The sequence below is a fragment of the Gorilla gorilla genome, chromosome 7 (assembly GCF_029281585.2).
Source record: "Gorilla gorilla gorilla isolate KB3781 chromosome 7, NHGRI_mGorGor1-v2.1_pri, whole genome shotgun sequence".
Classification (NCBI taxonomy): Eukaryota; Metazoa; Chordata; class Mammalia; order Primates; family Hominidae; genus Gorilla; species Gorilla gorilla.
In genome coordinates, this window is record NC_073231.2 from 30,078,771 (window position 1) to 30,102,072 (window position 23,302).

At 39.0% G+C, this 23,302-nt stretch overlaps 1 protein-coding gene across 1 annotated transcript in view; it reads right to left on the reverse strand.

Annotated features, from left to right (window-relative positions):
* EBF2 (EBF transcription factor 2) overlaps positions 1 to 23,302 on the reverse strand; it is a 204,677-nt gene that overhangs the window by 16,289 nt on the left and 165,086 nt on the right. The window contains exons 11-14 of the mRNA XM_004046802.5: positions 4,772 to 4,860; positions 3,372 to 3,437; positions 3,112 to 3,289; positions 395 to 580 (exon numbers count right to left, since the gene is read on the reverse strand). Of these exons, the coding sequence (XP_004046850.1) occupies positions 395 to 580; positions 3,112 to 3,289; positions 3,372 to 3,437; positions 4,772 to 4,860 (519 nt within the window). The remainder of the gene's footprint in view (positions 1 to 394; positions 581 to 3,111; positions 3,290 to 3,371; positions 3,438 to 4,771; positions 4,861 to 23,302) is intronic.

Below are 23,302 nucleotides of genomic sequence, written 5' to 3' on the forward strand. Positions count from 1 at the left end.
TTGTCTATAACATGAAGATAAAGTTCTTATCGAAAAGTTCTTATGGAGATTAAATAAAATATTACATCTGAAAGTGCCTAAGAGCACACATATTGTTAACAGAAATGGAATCTTAATTCCTTGCTTCCACTTACACAGGCCACACATGCTCTTTCTCTATAAAAAGGGAATTGTTTCAATCCTTTTCTTTCCCCAAAAGGCCTTGAGTAACCACGTGAGCCAAAGTCCAGCTAAGGGAAAAGAACGAAAGGCAGGAAGGACACTTAATCAGGAAACTAGGCTGCTCCCCGACAACTTAGGAAGATTTACAAATGCAACTTTCTCCCAAAAGGCCCAATAGTAAAACCCAGAGACAAAAAAGCATGGAGAGCCAAGTGATGGAGAGGTCACTTACTTCCATAAGGAGAGCCAGTGGGTGAGCCATTTAGAAATCCTGGTGATCCTGGAACACCCAAGTTGGCCATGGGGACATTGCTGTAGCCATTCATACTGTTGCTGGAGGTACTGTAATTAGACTGTTGAGGCGTGGAGCTGGAAGAGTATCCCCGCGGAGAGATGCTGCTTGTGTTGCGGATGTACCCTTGGCAACAAAGAAAAAGCCCAGGTAAATCAACAGGCGTGCACGGTCAGGCCACATGTGGCTAGCACAGGTCCTCATTGGCCCCAGACTACAGAATGTCACCAGCTGCCCTGGGCAGTTGTAGGAAGTGTGCAGTCCATCTTTAGCTTTTTTTTTTTTTTTTTTTTGAGATGATAGAGTCTTACTCTGTCGCTCAGGCTGGAGTACAGTGGCGCGATCTCGGCTCACTGCAACCTCTGCTGCCCGGGTTCACGTGATTCTCCTGCCTCAGCCTCCTGAGTAGCTGGGATTACAGGCACCCTGCCATTGCACCCGGCTAATTTTTGTATTTTTAGTGGAGACGGGAATTCACCATGTTGGCCAAGCTGCTCTTGAACTCCTGACCCCATGATCCACCAGCCTCAGCCTCTCAAAGTGCTGGGATTACAGGTGTGAGCCAGTGCACCCAGCCCATTCTTCAGCCTTTTATACCTTCCTCTCTCTTCCCTATCTATGCAAGGCCATGCCCTTGATACTCCATTCAAACCTGCACTCAGCACCTCCAGCTCACACCAAGGAGCAAATGGCTAATAGCAGTGTGGAGTTCCCTCTCCCAAATCATATTTCATATGACACTGGAGTCCAGTGAGATATGATTGGTGTCACTGAGAAAGCATTCTGTGGTCAAGTTAGGCTGAGCAGATGTTATGCACTGTAGCCATTTCTTGATTCATATACAGAAGGCCTAGAGAATAAATAAACTGGTTTAACTTTGCTAGCCTAGTGTTGGCCAAATTTAACATGCCATAGCATCTTTTGGCAGGGCCTGGAGGGGAACGGTATCTTAACCTCTCTGGGGCCACTTGTATTCTATGGAACACAGTTTTAGAAACGTCAGTTCCAAGTTGTTGCCACGCCCTAGGTGCAAGTGGGGATCAATTTCATTCAAAAAGTGTTGATGAGTTCCCCTAAAATGTGCTATTCTCTGACCTAGGACTTTGGGGCATCAGCAGTGAGCGTGGGGGACCCAGTCTATGCCTGGGACGGGGGAAGGAGTGAGAAACCACAGCTCAGAAACATCGTATCATATGTCCTGGAATAAAACACTTCGGATTACTGTCTCTAAAACTATATAGGAAAAAAACCAAATTTGTCACCAAATGAAAAAGAATTTGATATTTGTTCTATGGGCCTCATGTCTACAGAAACAAAAATAATAATATGTCCTGTCTAGTCTTTTTTTTTTTGAGACAAGATCTCACTCTGTTGCCCTGGCTGGAGTACAGTGGCACAGTCATGGCTCACTGCAGCTTCAACCTCCTGGACTCAATCTATCCTCCCACCTCAACCTCCCAAATAGCAGGGACTACAGATGAGCACTACCACATCTGGCTAATTTTTGTATTTTTTGTAGACACAGGGTTTCACCATGCTGCCCAGGCTGGTCTCAAACTCCTGAGCTCAAGCAATCTGCCCACCTCAGCCTCCTGAAGTGCTGGGATTACAAGCGTGAGCCACCACACCCGGCTCACCTACTCTTTTGTAAGAACTCTCCCTGGGCAAAAAAAATGAGGAATTCTCTTCCAAAAAATAAAATTAGAAAAAACTATACCAATGTTAAGGACCTCATTAGGAACGTTTACTCCTTTTAAAAATGATTCGTGACAGATTTCGACTTAGCACTTCAATAATCAATCTCAATGCAAATATCTTTACACGGTCTGCTTCACATGTAAAAGCACAGTTGTCTTTATATTTGTTTGTTGTTATATATATGAAATAATACAAAATAGAAGTTACCAAATAAAACCAAGCCATTCACTCTTGGCTACCAGGAAGAGAAATTTGGGTATCATAAATGATAATGGCAATAATCAGTTTCTTTCCAGTATTCAATCTGATAATCACAATAACAGAAGCATAAATTTCTTTTAAATTAATACCTGTAAACCTATTTTCTATAAGCCCAAACCCTTCTAAATTGATAATACCCAATCCTTTTTTTTTGAGACAGGTTCTCGCTCTGTTGCCCAGGCTGGAGTGCACTGTCACACTGCACAGGCAGCCTCGGCTCATTTGCAGTGTGCCAGCGCACCCCACTGCTCACTGCAGCCTCGACTTCCCAGGCTCATGTGATCCTCCCACCTCAGCCTCCCAGGTAGTTGGGACTACATCTGCCCACCACACCTGGCTATTTTTTTATAGAGATGGGTTTTCACTATGTTGCCCAGGCTGGTCTCAAACTCCAGGGCTCAAGCAATCTACCTGCCTCAGCCTCCCAAAGTGCAGGAATTACAGGTGTGAGCCACCAAACCTGGTAGTAATACTCAATCTTCTCCTTAAATATTTCCAGACATTCTACCTGGTACCTAAGAAGCTCAAACTCTAATAATGTACCATCTATAATCTTAAAATAACCCAATCTATGATTGTATTGCCTATCTGCGGACACACTCTGTTGGACCATTATGACCCAACCTCTGACTCTGTCCACTCCAGCAGAACTTTTTAAATTAGACATATTTGGATTTTGACTCTAAGAAAGGTGGTACCTTGATTATTTCCTTGTGTTGACTCTGAGATGCTGACCCCAAGCTGGCTGCCATAGGAGTTGATTCCCATCATGCCACTGTGCGCTGGGGAGCTAGAGAGGGCTGGAAGCTGGCTGGGATTCCTGGGGACACTGTAGAGAGCTTCAGCAATGTCTGCGGCTCGCTTCAAAATGATGTCCTACAAAACAACAGGTTAATGTGAGCATTCTATCCAGCATAAAGTGCAAAACTCAATAAAGGATAGGATGTGAGTATCTCACCTGGTTATTGTGTGGTGTGCCATAAAGAGCTTCCACTAGATCTGCAGCTCTTTTCAACAGCATCTCCTGGAAAATAAGCGAGGATGGGATATTGTCAAAGGCAAAATCCAAGATGGCAAACAAAAGAAAATTATAGGCAAAAATGAGAAATCCACACATCCCTCCCAAAATGTAAGTAATTAGCCAAGAGGTCCTATATTTGGTTTGACAGGTAGAATACAATTGTACATGTATATCTCTCTGTAAATACGTATCTATCTGAAATTCACCTCTATAAAATGGCTCTATAAATGACTGTGTTGCCAAAACAAAAAGCAACCCAATTGAGAGTATAGTTTATTAAAATTATTAATGTCATGGAAGTTCTATTAAATGCTACTTTCAGCCCATTCTGTTTTAAAAATCTGGTTCTCTAATTAACCAAATATTCTTAAAACGATTGATGGATTTGAGTTTAGCTGCTTGCCAAGGAGTTGTCCAGAGTACTGAAATTATCTTGGCAACGCCTGCTGCAAAATTTTATTCTAATAAAGATGAATTCTTCCAATAATATTTCCCCCTGTACACTTTAACCACAGAGAATTAGTAATCACGAATCCCTTTCCTCTCATTTTGCCTTTTCTACCTCCTGTTTTTTACAGCCTTTTAAACTGCTATTAACCTACTTTCCAGATATCATCTAATTTAATGGTGGGGCTAGGGATTTTTCCAGGAGGAAAATAAAGGTGTGATGTAGAAGCAACTCTGGTGCATAAATTTTATTCACAGTATGCAAAAGAGAATATGGCATTTTATAATTTGTGTGTTTAAAGTGCAAATATAAATGTGAAAATTTAATAGTTTCTCATCAGCTGAATGACAACTAATAAATTGATGTACTTTTTAAATAAAGCTAACAACATGGGCCAAATTCATAAAGTAATTTTCATAAGGAAGTTCACTTGAAAGTGATGTATTTCATAGAAATTTTATACAGAAGCATTTTTCTCCTCATTAGATACCTACGTACATAGTAGGCCCTCAATAATTAATACTGATTGTGGATTAATGAGTCCTTGCAATTATGGTTAAATAGAAACATTTAAATACAAAGGAGTGGAAGCTTATACTTTTAACCAATTATGCAGTTATTTATTTTCATAAGGTTGGCCATGTTTTTTAAACTGAATACTCCTGTTGTGTATCTGTTTAATCGGCTCAAATGTTCATATTTCCTCAGAGATTAATAAATAAGACCATAATATATTTCATAGCAGATATTTTATGTGCATCTTGTATCTAAAGCTTAGCCAAATTTCAAGGCCTAATTAATTTTAATGGGATGTAAATGCCTGCATTTGTCTAAGTTTCCTGAAATTCTACACAAATGGCTTCACATGTCAATTTCCAAAGCACATTACCTTAGCTAATCTCTCAGGATCTCCAGGATGCCTAGGGATGACCTTCTGCAGTCTCTGGAAGCCATAGTCTATGGTGGGTTCATTTAATGCTGAAAGAGAAAAGTCCTCTTTCTGAGTTGGTATCCTGGCTATAAAGCAAACCTTCTAATTAATTCTTCCACAGGTAATAAGAAGGTTCTGGATGCATAATGGATGTAATCAGTTAGGGTTTTTGCTATTGACATTGGTTAATTCACATATAAATTCGGAATTTATAGTACTTTTATAGTTTTCTATTAGAATAACATTTCAAAATTTCAGATTACAATTATCATTTCTGCTTTAAGTATACATAAACTTCTCTGCTATCAAATAAAAAATTACACAAGCAACCATATCTCAATTTCTTATGAAGATAATAAACTACTTTTATATTATTTTCCTTTCTCTTGTCTCTTAAGTAGGACTGCACTGTCTATTCTTCTAAATATCTATGAAATATTCTTCTAAATATTTTTCTTAACCAGTCTCTTATGTATATTTATACATATATAAACCTTCTATGAGCTTATTCTCATAAAACCCACTTTATGCATAATACGCTTCCAAAATTTTCAATTATATTTAATTACACCCACATCTGGTAACTATCAGTCCCCCACCCCACGAATACTACAAATTTTATTTCACCACTATGTTCCTGTTAAGACAGGGCCTGGCACATAGAAGGCACTTAGTGTCAGTAATTATAAAACGAGTGAGTGAATGAGTGAATTAATGAATGGCATACTTTAGCATTTCCACTATTCTAAAGAGTTTTCTGCATGCTACTTTTATTCTTTCTCCTTCTTCCCTTTCATTTATTTTTTAAAAGTTTCTTGTTTAAATGTCATGGTTTTAAAATTAATGCATGATTAAAGATACAAAGAATGAAATAATCACCTGCACTGCTGTTACGCAGCAATAAACACAGTAATGTCTATTTCCTCTTTAATCTTATTTTTTATATATATGTTGCTATTATTCTATCATAACAATGCCTTTTGTAAAAAACTATTAAAAACATTAAATATAGAAGTAAAAAATTACCATAAACCCACTTAAGACATGAGCTGGATTAACATTTTTTGCATATGTCTTTCCAGATTGAAACCTATACACATACTTAATTATTCAGAGACATACCGTTCACACTGTTATATAACCTACTTTTCATCCACTTAACAATATATCATAAACTTCCCCAAGATCATTAACTATTCTTTTATAACATTATTTTAAATTCCTGCATATTTTTCTATGACATGTTCTATAATTTATTTAAATGGCTTCCTAATATCAGGCAATTAATGTGATCCTAATTTCTCACTATTATAAATATCAGAGCAATAATTATCCTTTGTGCATAACTTTAATTATTTCAATTGGAAAATTCTAAGAATTGGAATTACTGGACCAAAAATTATGATTTATATTTCAGGCCTTTCAGACATACGGTCAAATCACTCCTTAGGAGAATATATGAGTTTATTCTCCCTCCAGCAATGCGTGTGCTCATTTTAACTTACATTTTTTTACTCACCAGTGAGGTTGAAGAATTTTTTCTTATATTTGCTGATGTTAATTTCTTCTTTTATAAACTGCGTGTTAATACTTTCTGCACTCTTCTTTCACTTGTAAAAATACTTTATATGTTGAGATTTTTAATACTGTGGTATCATGTTGCAATATCACATCCCAATTTGACCTTAAGTATTTTATGTATAGAAAAACCACCTCTACTCCAAGAACTGGTAGATACACACAAACACACACACACACACACAAATGTATATGTACACACCTATGTATACATATATGAATGTTTACATTATTTATTATTTAACTTATCTGGATTTTACTTTGTAATGTGACATTAAGAATTTACCTTTGCCATAACTTAACTGTATTTCACAATTTATTGAATGGTTTCTATACATATATTTTGTTTTATTGATCTATTCTGGGTAAAAGTCACCCTATTGAGGTTGTAATACATATTTAATATTTGATAGGGTAAGTGTCCTTCCAGAAACACACAATCTTTTAAAACTACATTTTCTCAACTCTTTTTTTTTTTTTTTTTTTTGAGACAGAGTCTCACTCTGTCACCCAGGCTGGAGTGCAGTGGTGCAATCTCAGCTCACAGCAACCTTCACTGCCCGGGTTCAAGCGATTCTCCTGCTTCAGCCTCTTGAGTAGCTGGGATTACAGGCGTGCGCCACCATGCCTGGCTAAATTTTTTTTTGCATTTTTAGTAGAGGCAGGGTTTCACCATGTTGATCAGGCTGGTCCCGAACTCCTGACCTCGTGATCCGCCCGCCTCGGCCTCACAAAGTGCTAGGATTACAGGTGTGAGCCACCGCACCCGGCCTTCTCAATTATTCTTATCCATTTATTCTTTCCAGGTTAACCTTAGGGAAATTTCAAAAAAATATTTCAGTTGCAGTAAACCTACAGCTAGAGAGAAAATGGATGGCTTTGCAATAGCAACACTCCACCTTCTTCTTTAGATCCCTCAGTAAACTGTGCTGCTCATCATATAGGTGCTAAATTTTTTGTTTACCATTTTAATTTTTTGGTATTTCACTTTTTGTTTTTACTGTGAATATGGCTATTCATTAATCATATTGTCCAAGAGTTTTATTAGAGTCTAGAAACACTTCTGTGTTTTATACATCTGTGCAGGAAGTCTATGGCATACAGATGAAGACAATCAGCTTTAGAGTTGAGTAGATCTAGGGTCTGAATTCCAGCTCCACAATGTATGTGAACGTGAGCTGTTTAAAATCCATTTTATAGGTTGGCTGTCAAAATCAAAACTATTTCTATAATGTCCCCAGCACGGTGCTTGGCATATAAAATATCTTTTTCTTTTTTCTTTTGAGACAGGGTTTCACCCTGTTGCCCAGGCTTGTCTCGAACTCCTAGGCTCAAGCAATCGTCCGCCTTGGCCTCCCAAAGTGCTGGGATTACAGGCCTGAGCCACTGCACCTGGCCTATAAAAGATCTTAACCAGGCCAGGCGCAGTGGCTCATGCCTGTAATCCCAGCACTTTGGGAGGCCGAGGCGGGCGGATCATGAGGTCAGGAGATCGAGACTATCCTGACTAACATGGTGAAACCCCGTCTCTACTGAAAATACAAAAAATTAGCCGGGCGTGGTGGCGGGTGCCTGTAGTCCCAGCTACTCGGGAGGCTGAGGCAGGAGAATGGCGTGAACCCAGGAGGTGGAGCTTGCAGTGAGCCAAGATCACGCCGCTGCACCCCAGCCTGGGTGACAGAGCAAGACTCCGTCTCAAAAAAAAAAAAAAAAATCTTAACTGAAAGTAACTGTTATTTTGTAGCCAAAACCCCTGACAGATATCATTATTTTTTTTCTATTACTTAGGCCTGTACATTCATATCACCTACTTACAGTGATCATTTTGTCTCCTTTTGATAGATGCATTAATCCCATTTAGTTCTCTTAATCTTATTCTTGTATTGGCTAAAACTTCCCAAACAATGCCCCAAAATGACAATAAAGTTGGATATTCTTGTTTTTCTCTGAATGGGAATGACATATTATACCACCAAATATGGTGTTGGCTATTTGAGATAGATATTATTTATCATGGTTCAATAAGGGTTCAATAAGGGTTATCAGGACTTCTTGGAGTTTTAGAAAATCACAGTCACATGAATTTTCTCTTTTGGCCAGATTTTTTATTTATATATATAATATATATTATATATATTATATATCGGATATATAATATATATTATATATAGGATATATTGGATATATAATATATATTATATATAGGATATATCGGATATATAATATATATTACATATAGGATATATAATATATATTACATATAGGATATATAATATATATTACATATAGGATATATAATATATATTACATATAGGATATATAATATATATTACATATAGGATATATAATATATATTACATATAGGATATATAATATATATTACATATAGGATATATAATATATATTACATATAGGATATATAATATATATTACATATAGGATATATAATATATATTACATATAGGATATATAATATATATTATATATATTACATATAGGATATATAATTAAAAATATATAATATATATTATATATAGGACATATATATATAATTATATATATAAAATATATATTATATATTAAATATATATAATATATATTAAATATATATAATATATATAAATTAAATATATATAATATATAAAATATATATTATATATATAAATTATATAATATACATTATATATTATATATAATATACATTATATATTATATATAATATACATTATATATTATATATAATATACATTATATATTATATATAATATACATTATATATTTATATATAATATATAATATATATAATTTATAATAATATATATTATATATATAATATATATAATGTATATTATATATATAATATATATTATATATAATGTATATTATATAATTTATATATATAATAGATATAATTTATACATATATTTATATATTATATATAAATTATATATAATATATAATATAATTTTTATATTATAATATTATATATATATATATTTTTTGAGACAAAGTCTTGCTCTGTCACCCTGGCTGGAGTGCAATGGCATGATCTTGGCTCACTGCAACCTCTGCCTCCCAGGTTCAAGCGATTCTGCTGTCTCAGCCTCCCTAGTAGCTGGAATTACAGGCATGCACCACCATGCCTGGCTAATTTTTGTATTTTTAGTAGAGATGGGGTTTCACCATATTGGCCAGGCTGGTCACGAACTCCTGACCTCAAGTGATCCACCCATCTCGGCCTCCCAAAGTGCTGGGATTACAGACATGAGCTACCGTGCCTGGCCTATATTTTATATTTTCTAATATTTCAAAATTAAACATTAATTCATGGAAGTAATGTATCATTTTCTTGGTATATATCTAAATTCAGATATAACCATTAATACCAGATTCAGCCATTAATACCAGATTAACATTTCCTTAACACAACTGGCACAAGGATTAAATCAAGTTACTAAGAACAGTGCCTGGCACTTGGTGAGCACGCAGGTATCAGTTATTGTTATTGCTGTCAGGAATTTATGTGTCCATATTAATAACTAGGATTGTGTGCATGGCTCTGTCCAACTAATGATTTTTATTTCATACGAGCTTTGAAAGCTATATTGAGAAGTTTTCTTTATTTTATCCTATGCTCTATAAATCTTACATAGCATGGACAGTAGCTCTTGCTAAACACTTGAAAGAACCCTAGTAACATTGCTCACACTAAGGTCACCAATAGCATTTTAGCCAAGCCAACAGGAACTTTTCCATTCTTAACCCCAAGTTAACATTTGAGACCGCTCATATTCTCCACTTCTAGAAACCCTCCCACCCACTGGCTTCCTGAAGTCACACTGCCCGGCTTCCTTCCTACCTCTTTGGCCATGTCAGACTACTTTGCGGACTGTTCTTTCTCTGCCTGTCTTGTAAATGATGCTCCTCAAGATGGTTGCCAGGCAGTCTTCAGCTTTGCTGCACGTTCCCCTGGGCAACTTCATCAATTCTCCATGATTTCCACATGTAGCTAGATGCTAATCATCATAAATCTTGATCTCTAGACTAGATACCTGGCCTGAGATTCAGCTTTAAATATCCAATTGTTGGCTAGAAAATTCCACTTAGATGGTCCATAGATTCCCCCTACCCAAGATACCCAAGCTCATGAGATTTTCTGTGAATTGTACCATCATCCAAATGATTGACTGCCAATCAGAAACCTTGAATTCATTGTTTCTCAATATCATTGTATTTTTTCTAGAAAAAATCATCCATTTCATCAAGATTGTTAATGTTTTAGCATAGAATCTATATTGTATTTGTTTAAAATTTCTAACCGATCTAGAGTTCCCCTCCCCCTCCGCCCACTGAAATGTACACAAATATATGTAGACATTTAAATTATTTAACCTATCTGGATTTTATTTCGTTGTGTAACATTAAGTACTTACCTTTGCCACAACTTACTGTATTTCACAATTTTGTTGTAATTTTCTGATTAGTCCTATTTATAATTTTGACTTCCTTTAGTTCCAGGAAGAGTATCTTAAAATTTCTAGGTAATTGAGTACTAAACTGTTAATTGCTTATTGTAGCCAACTGCCCTGGATTTTAAAAGGTGTCCTGCACAGTCTGTGCCTTTTGGAATTTATTGTATTTTTGTGAATTAATACATATTAGTTTTGTCTGCATTTTATGCGCAATGCTTTAATGTCTTATTTCATCTATCTTTTTGATCACTTTAACACGTCCATTTTTGCTTCTATAAATTTGTCTTCCCACATTCTCATTTCTAATAGTTTTAAATATATATACTTTTCTAGTGATTTGAGAGATATACACACTTTTTGTTGTTGACACAGGGACACAAAGTCTGGTTCTGCCACCCAGGCTGGAGTGCAGTGCACGATCACGGCTCACTGCAACATCCACCTCCTGGGCTCAAGCAATCCTCCTGCCTCAGCCTCCTGACTAACTAGGGCTACAGACATGCACCACATGCCTAATTTTTGTATTTTTGGTAGAGATGGGTTTTCACCATCTTGCCCAGGCTGATCTTGAACTCCTGAGCTCAAGCAATCCGCCCGCCTTAGCCTCCCAAATTGCTGGGACTATAGGCATGAGTCACAGCTCCTGGTCTGTACATACTATTTTAATTTACAGAAGTGTCTTTAGACTTCTCTGAAAATATTTTATTTTTCCTAATTATTCGAGGTGTTGAGTCGCTCCATATATAAGGAATTTTGCTTGCCTTCAATCTTCCCACCTCTTTCTCTCCACTTACACATTTTTATTGGCAGTTTATCATTTCAAGCTGATTTACTATTCTTAGATTTTCTATGTTCTATATTTTTAGAAACTAATTTTCATGTTTCCAGTAAGTCTCATCACCATATTAACAAGAATTTTTTAGACACTCTATATTTAACTGCTTTCTCGGCCAACCACCAATCCTGCAATAGCACAACTTTTCCCATCTTGCATTCTTCATTGATTCAATTCTCCTGCAGTCAGGTGCTATCAATAAGAATAAGAGTTAAATTCTGTCTGAGCCATTGAAATAAGAGAGTATCTTTTTGTCTTTCTCACACATGAATGACAACTGCTCTGGATATAGAATAGTTAAGTACACTCTCCCATTCAAGATCAACTTTCTTGTGCCACTGGTTCTGACTCCTCAAGGTGGAGACAGGGGAGCCTCAGCGTGGTTGTTGGTGTCTCCCCATCACTTCCTTCCTCTGCTGCTCTTTCCTAAGGGGGAATGAGGAGGCCAGCTGGAGTTCGCATGTCCACCAGTGCGACCCTGTGTGCACATGCCAGCACAATGGTGCAAAATTTCTGGGATATTAATGACTTTAGCCTAGCTTCAAGCATTATTACCAGATTTCCTTTATTTTTATGTTTTCCTGAAAGTATCCTCTAATATATTTTGGGGGTGGGGGCCGATTAAACACTTGCACTCACAAGGCCATCTTACCTAGAAACACATGTAAGAATAGCCATATGTTTAAGTAGAATTATTCTGTAAACTTTTTTCTTCCACTTAGCTTTATGATGTCATCAATTTGGGAAGACTTTTTCTTAAATAATGTGATTTTTAGTGGTGGTAATATGCAATAATGAAAATCATTATTACCACCATGAGGACGTACTGAAGCCTTACTATGTTAAGGGCACTCTGCTAAGCCTTTTAGGCACATTAGCTCGTTCGATTCTGATTGTAACCCTATGATGTGGGTTTTATCCCCATTTTCAATGCAGTCCCAAGTGGTAAAGGTGGGATCTGTGTCCTGCTTCTCTAACTCCAAAGCCTGTGCTCTTAACATTTCCTGCTGTAGAACCAGAGACAATGATCCTTCCATCCCCCTCTGGGCATCTTCCTCAGCTTCAAGAGCTACAGATGCAAGAGCACGATGGGCATCCTCCTCAGCTTCAAGAGCTACAGATGCAAAAGCATGAATGAAGTCCTGCCTGTGCTGCCTGACTTCGTCACTGAGACCAGAAGGAGACCCCATGCGGAATCAACTAGCAAATACAAACAGCTGCCTGGTGCTGCAGGGCAAACAGACTTGATGATGAAATTCTCAAAATTCATCATTGCCTAATTTTTTTTTTTTTTAGAAATATGCACCATTTTGTTAGCCAAAGTGCAGATTTTCTTAGAGAAAACAGGAAAATTATTGATATGGGTACACTCACAACGTGCTAAATACAAACTAAACAGATAACCCATAAGGCAGAAAATCTAACCCCTCCCTGACTCCATTTCTGCCTTTGTCCCTTTCCATCTGCATGGCTGTCCCCCACCCTGGCAAGTGCTCTGCCTCTCCCAAGAGCACTTTTGGGGGTCCAGCCAGGGAACACCACCCTCCTTATCCCTTAGTCCTTCCTGCTGCTCACAGAGGAATTTTCTGGAGCTGGGCTCTAATCAGTGCACAGAGGTGGGATGGAGATGAATTTTTTTAAAATATAATTTATCACGCATTTGCACCCATTGTTCTCCCAACCAGACTGCAGACCACTAGGATACAGGGTCATGTCTAGTTTCTCTTGCCTGCCCTCCCCTCCCCAGCTCCCAAATTAGACATGGCAGAGTATCTTGACTACACTGGGCTGGCAATTCATGTTTTACACTGAATAAGTAGATAAGGCAGAATTGTCTATTTTTATGTTGTTTTTTGGCAGGTCCCTGCCAGACTTCATAGGCATAAACTATGGGATACATCTCGTGTGCATCCAAGTGAAAGAGAGGACAGTAAAACACAGTTACCTACACAGACAGGGTAAATCACACTCACACATACACACAGACAGAATTTCATTTAATCAAGTGCACATTGGAAGTAGAAAGCATGAAGTTGAAAGTATTCCAGCTCTGTTTAGCCAACACTAAACCATAAGAGGGACCTCAGCCTTTAACACATGGCCGGGTTTGACAACTCTTTGGTTCCAGACTGACATCCCAACTGACCAGTTGCTTTTGCGTCTCTTAGATTCAGCTTCACCTTGAATCCCAACTTCCTCCCTCCCCCTCCCTACTTCCCTGGGCGTTCTCTAGCTTTTCAGTCCTGGTATGAGCCAAGCAAAGCTCAATTAGCTAATGAGGTGCCCAAGACCAGCACCAAGACTGTCTCCAAGGGCCAACCAGGCCATTAACTGCCATCATCAGTGTAAATTTACAACCTCGCCTACCACATGGAGTGCGGGGATGCTGTGAAGTTCTGCCAACCTTTTGGCTGACAGGGATACAGAGAAGTGCTGGCAAGGCAAAAACAGAGTAAATTAAAAATATGCTTCAATCTATAGGCTCTATTTATCTATGTCTTTCTTTAGTAATATAACATTAAGGTAAAAGGTCATAGCCCCACTGAAATATAATTTATATTTACCTTTTATTAAATAATTATGGCATGGCATGAAGTTAAATATTACAGAAGCTAATCAAGAGGGAATTCAAGAGAGAAAACTCAGACATGAGAATTTCGTCTTTGCTATACATAGAATGTCTTAATCCTCCACTGGGAGTCATTCGGGTTTGCTTAAGGAGTTTAATAATACACATTTCAACTGCCACAGAATCTAAATCCCATTTGGATCAGCCTTGAAAAACTTTCATCAATACCTTGAGATTTCATAATATTTCTCTTGAGAGCCTGGATCTCATGTGCCATTTCTCATTTTGATTGCGGGTATAATATATGAGATTACTTACATATATCTTGGACCCAATAAATAAATATAAACTATAAGCAATGTGTGAATGGTTTCTTTTTTAAAGTAAATAGTATTTAACTAAAAATATCTACTGGGAACCACTCTTTAAAAAAAAAAAAGCTGGCTGGTGCTCAATATTAATTTTCCCAAAGGATTAGTGCGATATAAAATTCTATATGGTTTTAATTTTCTTTCCTTAAGAGGAGGCACAGGGAGCAGATAATGCTTACCCCATATTATACTTCTACTTCTGTTTCACAAAAATGAAGGGGACACTGGCTAACATGGAAAGGGGGCCCTTTGTTAGAACCCTGTTCAGCCCTTAACAATTACAGCCTTGACACTGCAGGCTGGAAGTCATTTATGCTCTTGACCAGCAGGGGCACTGATTGCAAAGATGGCAACATCAAGGCCTGGTTGCTTTTTTTTGAAAAAATGTGAGAGAAGATGATGATGAGTGAGGCAAGATCTGAGTTCTCAACTGGCTGCCACTCTGGGGATGTTGGCGGATCACACCGCTGGCCTCGGTTGCAGCTTTACTCACCAGTGAGTCTTCCCCTGGATCCTAGGATTACCATGGAATCTGTAGATGGTCATCAGGAGGCCAATAAAAGTAGAAATTCTAAGCCTAGCCATGTGTTTGTGCATCTGTGCATTATCTGCAGAAAGGGAGCTTCACTTCATCAGATGTTCACACAGCCCATGGTCTCCTAAGGGTGACAGCCCACAGAACTAGAGGATCACTACAGTCCTAACTCTAAATTCCAACTTTCTTCAAGAATAAGGAAAACCACTGAAAGGTTTTCTTTGCATTGTAAGAAACCAAACAACAACAACAAACCCTTAAATCTATATAATGTGACTGCCATATAAACACAAGACCAGAAGACAGACACCGACTGGCAATGGAAGAGAAAACATGCTTTAACAATACCTGCCACGTGGCTTTGGCCAAGGAGAATTACTCTCTGTTGACAGCGTAGGAAGGCGTGAAACACAATCTGGCTTTGGGAGGAATTTAGATAACACAGACGAGCTCCTGCCCTCGTGCCACTTTAGGACGTCTCTGTCCTCTTTCCTTACATAGTACTTTCTTCCCACATGTTCCCACAAAGTCTGTCTTCCATGTGCTAGGATTTGGATTCCCTTCTCTCTCCCTCGTCCTTCCCCTTCCAATTTCCTTGTCTATTTGTCTCCCTTCTGCCCTATTCCTCGTGTGTCCAACATGCAAAGGCTACATTAAATTCACACTTAAATGCTAAGTTTTTCATTGCATATGATGGTGTGATGGGAAAAAGCTGGTCCTAGCTTGGGAGCTGCCTTAGTTCCCAACACTAACAAATGACACGACCTTCATCAGGTCACTTGGCCAGGTGAGGCTTTGGTTTATTTCTCTGTGAAGACAAAGGATTGGGGTAAATGGCTTCTAAGACCCCTTTCAAGCTCTTACATTTTATGATTCTAAGGCTATCACCGATTTGGAGCAGTGGCTTTCTTCTCTGAGGAGTAGAGGGTGGAGCTGAAGTCAAGGGCTGTTGAATTAAGTTGTCTTTAACCTTGGCTACATTGAAATCTCTCCCCACATCCATTTGTTTCAATGTAGCAAAAGTTCAGTGTCACCAATTTAAAAACAAAAAGGAACAAAGATAGTATAGGAACACATTATTAAGAGGCAGTACCTGCCTTTGTGGACACAGGAACAAGAATACGAGGAGAGAACCAACAGTGCACAAGTGAAAGATTAGACTGAAGCCTCTGATATTTAATTTTAAATGAAATATTAATTTAATATTTAATTACACTTTGGTTTCCAGAAAAACTGCAGCAGCAAGACAGATTGTTTGAAGAAGGGAATAATATACATGGTTAAGGAGACAACTGTAAAAATTAAAGATAAATTTCAAGGGTAAATCTAAATGCCACAATGGAGCAGTTATAAATACGCTCTTGCTCTCTGTAATGTGTATTTAGAATATTATAGCCGAGTGCGCCAATCCATTAAGGGGCTGGGATGTCTCTAGTGAAACAACAGCCCCCTATTCTGGGGCTAACAACGGAGACATCATTTCTCAGACTCAGCTGAATGATGTATCTGAATTTCACAAGAGGTGGGAGTGGAGACAACTTCAGTAAAAGCGCAGGCTACCAGGGGGGCTATTGACTCAACCTGTCTCCAGTTTGAACAGGGAATAGTTGTACTTGGGCCAGTTTCTGATGTCTGAATTGGGTATTTTTAACTAAAAATCAGATTCATTTCTTCAATGGGATTTTTTTTTCCAGGATAACGCTATACGGGGAAAAAAAATGCGAAGTGGATGAGCTATTAACATTTGAAATCCAGTTTGCACATCTGTGCAGCACAGCTTTATGAAGGCAGGCCCCACAATTCGCACACAGCCTTGGGGAGGAGGCTGTTCAGGGTATGATTTGGGGGTGCGTGGAAAAACCTCGGCCTCTGATTTTTCCTCCCAGCTGCTGCCTGTTCTTGCCTTAATCCTGTTGATGAATACGAAAGTATCATCATCCCAAATAATGAACAGAAAAAAAAAATTGTTTTTTGCCAAAGTAGAAGATAAGAAGTATTCTGGGAGAGGGGGTTAGTTAGCATGGATTCTCTGGTTTCTTGGTGCATCTCAACTAGCAGGTTGTCTATGTAGACCTCTAGGTTCTCTTGCACACCTTGTCAAGCACCTACTCTGCATGTACCTGGGCCAGCTGGGGCATGGTCAATCTCTTCTGCTCCTTTGGTCCACCTTTTATTTTTTATTTATTTATTTATTTCTTACAAGAACTTCTGGGTTCTTTTAAAAAATTATTTATTTATTTATTTAAGAAACAAGGTTTCCCTCTGTCGCCCAGGCTGGAGGACAGTGGTGCAATCATAGCTCACCGCAGCCTCGATCTCCTGGGCTCAAGCGTTTCTCCCACCTTGGGCTCCCAAGAGCTGGGACTACAGGCCCACGCCCCACCAGCCTGGCTAATTTTTTTTTTTTTTTTTTTTTTTTTGGAGATGGGATCTTGCCTGGGTTGGTCTCAAACTCCTGGCCTCAAGTGATCCTCTGGCCTCAGCCTCCCAAAGTACTGGAATTTCAGGGGGGAACCATGGTGCCTGGCTTCTACCTTTTAATACCTGCTTCCTTGTGACCCCCTGTCCCTCTCCTGCAAAGCCCATGTTCTTGGGCTCCCTTGGGCTTCTCTGTCTCCTGCAAAAACCTGATTTCTAATCTAGATCGAGATATTCAGGGCATGATGTGGTAGGTCTTTCAAGATGAATCCACATTTTCCAGAAGACAGACAAAGAAGCCCTGCGCTGGTCCAACAGCAAAGAGGGAGGACGCTCCCCAGAGCTGCATGTATCCTCCCACCAGATGCTTACAACAGTGAATTGTGCTTGTGCTTTTATATTTATATACATAAATACCTTTGCATATGTATATAATTTTATCTTTCTAATGGGGTAAGTATATCCTCATTTTTAGGTTAGAAAAATGGCACAAAGAATAGTTGTTTTTCCTGAAAGTTGGAATGCAAATCCCTGCCTCTTCACTCTGTCATCAGCTCTCTTCTATACAACAGCCTGCCCCAGCTCCAAGTTCTCTCAAGCTTAATAAAAATGTGGAGTTCATATTTCTTTGCCTCCTGCAACTTCAGTTATTTGTAGAGAGGATAATTTCTATGACTTCTAAAGAATTCAAGGAACTTCACAGGCTCTGAGTCTAGCACATCATACTGACTGGAGCCTCCCCTTCATAACTCCTGCTTTTTGAGTCTTCTAGAAAGTTCCACCTAAGAGCAAGCATTACTATTGTGTTCACAGTGAAAGGACCCAGTCTCATAAGAACCTTCCCATGGGTAGAGTGCTTTATAAGCCAAAAAGTCTCTGCAACAGCCTCATAAGCAGAACTTAGGCCTCACAAACTCATTTCTTTGTTTAAAATATACATTCCCTAAATTAGTTCAACCACTGTGGAAGACAGTGTGGTGATTCTTCAAGGGTCTAGAACCAGAACTCCCATTTGACTTAGGAATTCCATGACTAGATATATACCCAAAGGAATATAAATCATTCTATTATAAAGATACATGCACGCTTATGTTTGTTGAAGCACTGTTCACAAAAGCAAAGACTTGGAAACAACCCAAATACCCATCAATGATAGACTGGATAATAAAAATGTGGTATATATACACTGTGGAATACTATGCAGCCATAAAAAGGAATGAGAGCATGTCATATTTGCAGGGACATGGATGAAGCTGGAAGCCATTATGCTCAGCGAACTAACATGGGAACACAAAACCAAACACCGCATGTTCTCACTCATAAGTGGGAGCTGAACAATGAGAACACATGGACACAGGGAGGGGGAACACCACACACTGTCGGTGGGTTAGGGGGCAGGGAGAGGAAGAGCATCAGGACAAATAGCTAATGCATGCAGGGCTTAATAGCTAGGTGATGGGTCGATCTGTGCAGCAAACCATCATGGCACATGTATAACTATGTAACAAATCTGCTCGTCCTGCACATGTATCCCAGAACTTAAAGTAAAATAAAACTTAAAATATAAAAATAAAAAATAAAATAAAATACAGATTCTCAGACCCTCTCAGGAGAGTAGCAAGAAATATTCCCATATTGCAATCTGAAAACCAGGGCCCAGGTAAGGCGTCTTCTGAGACCCCCTTCATGCTCACCCGCCACGGCCTATTTCCTGTGCACCTCTCCAGAGTAACAGCCCAAGAGCCAAGGCATCATCTGCCAAGTAAAACAAGACAAGACCAAACAGATGGCCTTGGTATCATGTTTTGTAATAAACTGTACAGTATTGGGAAGTAGTACAGGTTAGGTGTTAAGAGCAGAACTTTGGAATGAGACATCTAGGATTCATCATAGCTTGGTGACCTTAGGCAAGTGACTTAATTTCTCTAAGTAGCAGGATCTCAACTATGAAGTTGAGATCCTCATAGAACTGTCATCACAGATAAAGGTGGTGATACTTGGAGCCTGTAGGGCAGAGCCTTGCCTTACGTGCTTAATAGATGACAGATGTGATTACTGAACTGCTGTCATTTTTGCTTGCTATTCTGTCCTATGATAGAACTTATAAAAGACTTCTTAACTAGCTGTCTAATGTGTAGTCCAGGTTCTGCAAAGAACCACAGGAAAAATAGTGAAAAGCTGTGCTCATTTACCCCCATGTCCTCACACACTGTGTTTTGCCCTGGATTCTGTGGTTGGTGCAGATTTTACAATTAGAGACAATGACAATTCCGGCCCCTAAATACCATGCTCTGATATCCTCTCCCTGCGTACTCACTGCCACCTGAAGTCAAGACAGCCAAGAAGTCCCTGCACAACCAGTCACTGTGGTTCTGTTGGGTGCCCCTACTAGGATTATTTTTCTGCATTGCCAGTTCTCTCTGGAAAAGTCTGCATGGAAGACAGAGGATCTCTTCTCCTCTCCTCTCCGCCTAGGCTGGCCTACCTCCTCCAGGTCTCAAACCAGTAAGAGGCAACTGGACTTTCCCTAATGAGCCCTGTTCTCATGTGGCTCTCTCAATTGCGCAGAAGCAAGTTGCACATTAGCAAACCACGGTTGGCGGAAAATTGACCTGCAAAGTCACATGTGCAAAGAAAATGTGTTATTTTTCAGAGCCCTGATGTTGTTTGTGCTGTGGTTGGCAGTAGCAACCGTGGGGGTCTGGCTAATTAACTAGGTACACCTAATAATGGGCTTGGCTCTGTCATGGTGGTGCATCCTTGGATACAGAAAATGTCAACAGTTGGACTATGGACCACAGAGTGTGTGCAGTGGGACAGGGGTGGAAGGAGGAAAGGTTCTCTGGAGTCTTCCGCAGGACTCTCCCTCTAGAAAGTTCTACATAAGAGTAAACACTACTATTGTGTTCCTGGTGAACAGACCCAGTCTTGTAAGAACCCTCCCATGGGTGGAATGCTTTATAGGCCAGAAAGCCTCTCCAACAGCCTCAGGAGCAGAACTCAGTTTTCTCAAACTCATTTCTTTGTTTAAAATACAGATTCCCAGACCCTGTCAGAAGAGTATGATTTGGTATTGTCTGGAATGGTGCCAAGCATAATTCTTATGATCAGCCAAATTAGGGAAACACCTTTGGGTAACAGCATAATTGGCACCAGAGCTTTACAGATGATGGAAATGAGGCTCAGAGAGGTCAGTGACCGGATGAAAGTAGACACAAGCAGTGGACCACATGGCTAGCCCCCGGAGGCAGTGCTTCCGGCTGGTCCTCCTCTCAGGACCCGTCCTGCTCACAGCACTCACTCTGCACCTTTTATAACCCTCTAGGTTTCAAGTTTTGCCTTTTCCTCCAGAACCAGAATGACTTTTTGTCCACCTTGCCATTGGAGGTGAGTGGTTTGTCTAGGCCTATAGCAGCCTAGGAGCACTGTCCTGCAGTGAAGCACTCCAGGCATCCAGAGTGCGTGGGTCAGTGCTTCAGGGTGGCTGGAAAGACAGGAGGGCTTTGTCTTTCTCCTCCTAGGGAAGAGGCCATGGCTCTCCAGGTGACCAGAGTGAGGACTCAGCTCTGAGGTGGAACAGCCCATCATCAGGTGCCTGTGGAAGCCACTGATAGTGGATGAAGACGAAATTGGCTTTTCATGTCAGTAGCTGCCAATTCAATGGGAAAGACAGGAGGCCACCAACCTATTTCCTGTGGGGTCTAGAACCCTCCATGGATGACGTCAGCTTCCTGTCTCCACCAACCCAAGTGGTACTTCGCTCAGTAACCTCAGGGTGGAAGTTTTTCTAGAAAGTGGCCAGACTCCTGAGCCATCCTTGATAGCATTTGTAATTTTGGATGATGCTATCCTTGATAGCATTTCTTCTTTATTTGTGAATGAACAAGGATGATCCAGCCATCCTTGATAGCATTTCTTCTTTATTTGTGAATGAACAAACTCCTGAGTCCCTCCCCTCCTCACCCCGACTGCCCCCGAAGGCCCTTCCTTCTCAAAGGCAGTTTCTGGAAGAAGCACCACCAACTATCAGGCTGGAAATACTTTGTACCTGAAAAATCAATTTACTAATGTGCACTGTTTCAGTATTTAAACGTGTGATGCTATATTGTGCCATACTTTATTCTTTAAATTTTAAATTTTAAATTATTTAATTTTATTAGAAAATAGATACAAGTAAGCAACATGAAAAAAATTTAAATAACAACAACACTGAGAAACCACCATTGTTAATACCTTGGCATGCAGGATTCTGTACCCTACTAGGGTTGTGTGTAAAACTACTCATTTTTCATATATCTAAACATTGGGTCATATCATGCAGATTATTTTAAAGCTCCTTTAAAACCCATATCACAGATGCCTTTCATGTAAATAAATATCCATCCATGGCATTATTTTTAATGTCTCTAAAAAAGTGTAGAAGATGTTTGATTATTTGTTTAATGAATCCCCTAATGTACAATGAGGATATTTTCAATTTTTCACTATAATAAACTCCCATGAACGGTCTTCCAGCAAACTCAATTATTTCCTAGGCAGACATTTCTAGAAGTAGAATTGCTGGGTCAAAGGGCACATATATCTTCAGGTATTCTTTTATCAAATTTACATTCCTGCAGTAGTATCTTAGATAGTTATGACACCTACCCATCTCCGTATAGCTCCATCACCCACGTCCAGGGGTGTCTTTGAAACACTAGAGATACCAGAAGCTCTACATGCAGAAAGTGTCCTGGAACAAGACCCACTCTCCAACTGACTTCAGGGACAGCCCACCCTCCTGGTTTCCTCCTACCCTGACCACTCCTTCTCAGACTCCTTCCCAGGTTCCTTCTGTCAACTTTAATCCTGCATGCTGGTGTTCCCAAGGTGCCATATCTCCACTCTTTCATGGTGATCTTATCTGGTCCTATGGCTTTAAATCCTGTCTAGAGTATCCTGCAGTAGTATCTTAGAAAGTCCCCATTGTCTTTGAATCTTGCCAACGTGAGTATTTTCATTTGTTTAAAAGAAAATCTTTGTCAACTTGATAGGGAAAAAAAGGTGATCTTGTTGCCTTAATTTGCATTTATTTATTAGTGTGGTTGGGATTTTTTATTATAATAGGTTTCTTTGTTTACTGGTCTTCCTTCCTGAATTTAACTCTTGATGTTCATTGCTAGCTTTCTATTTGGATATTTGTCTTTTCCTCTTTAATTTCTAAGATACCTAACGTTCTCCTCTTTTTCCACAATGTATAACATAGCAGTTAACAAACAGTAGGCACAAAATAAATTTTTGCTGAATAAAGGAATAAGTCTTTTTATACTTAAGATAATAGGCCACGTAGAGCAAATATGTGGTCTCAGTTTGTCCTTTTCCCTTTAATGCCTGGCATATTGACACACAAACATTCTCCTTTTACCTAATCACATCTTTTGCTTGATGGTGCCTGTCTTTGGCCTCAATGTTCACAAGTCTCAAAATGATAATTATTCTTTAAACCTGTAATCTTCTGAAATGTCTACATTTTTAATAAAAATATTTAATTTGAATACATTTTAGTCTATATGCTATGAAACTTAAAATCTAACTTTTTCTTTTAATGCCTAACTAGTTGGCCCAACACATTTGTTAAGCGTTCCATCTTTTCTGCGTTGACCTGACCTGGCTTCCCTCAACTACTAATACCTAAGTATTTATACCCTTAATGTGTGCAAAGTGTTTGTTTT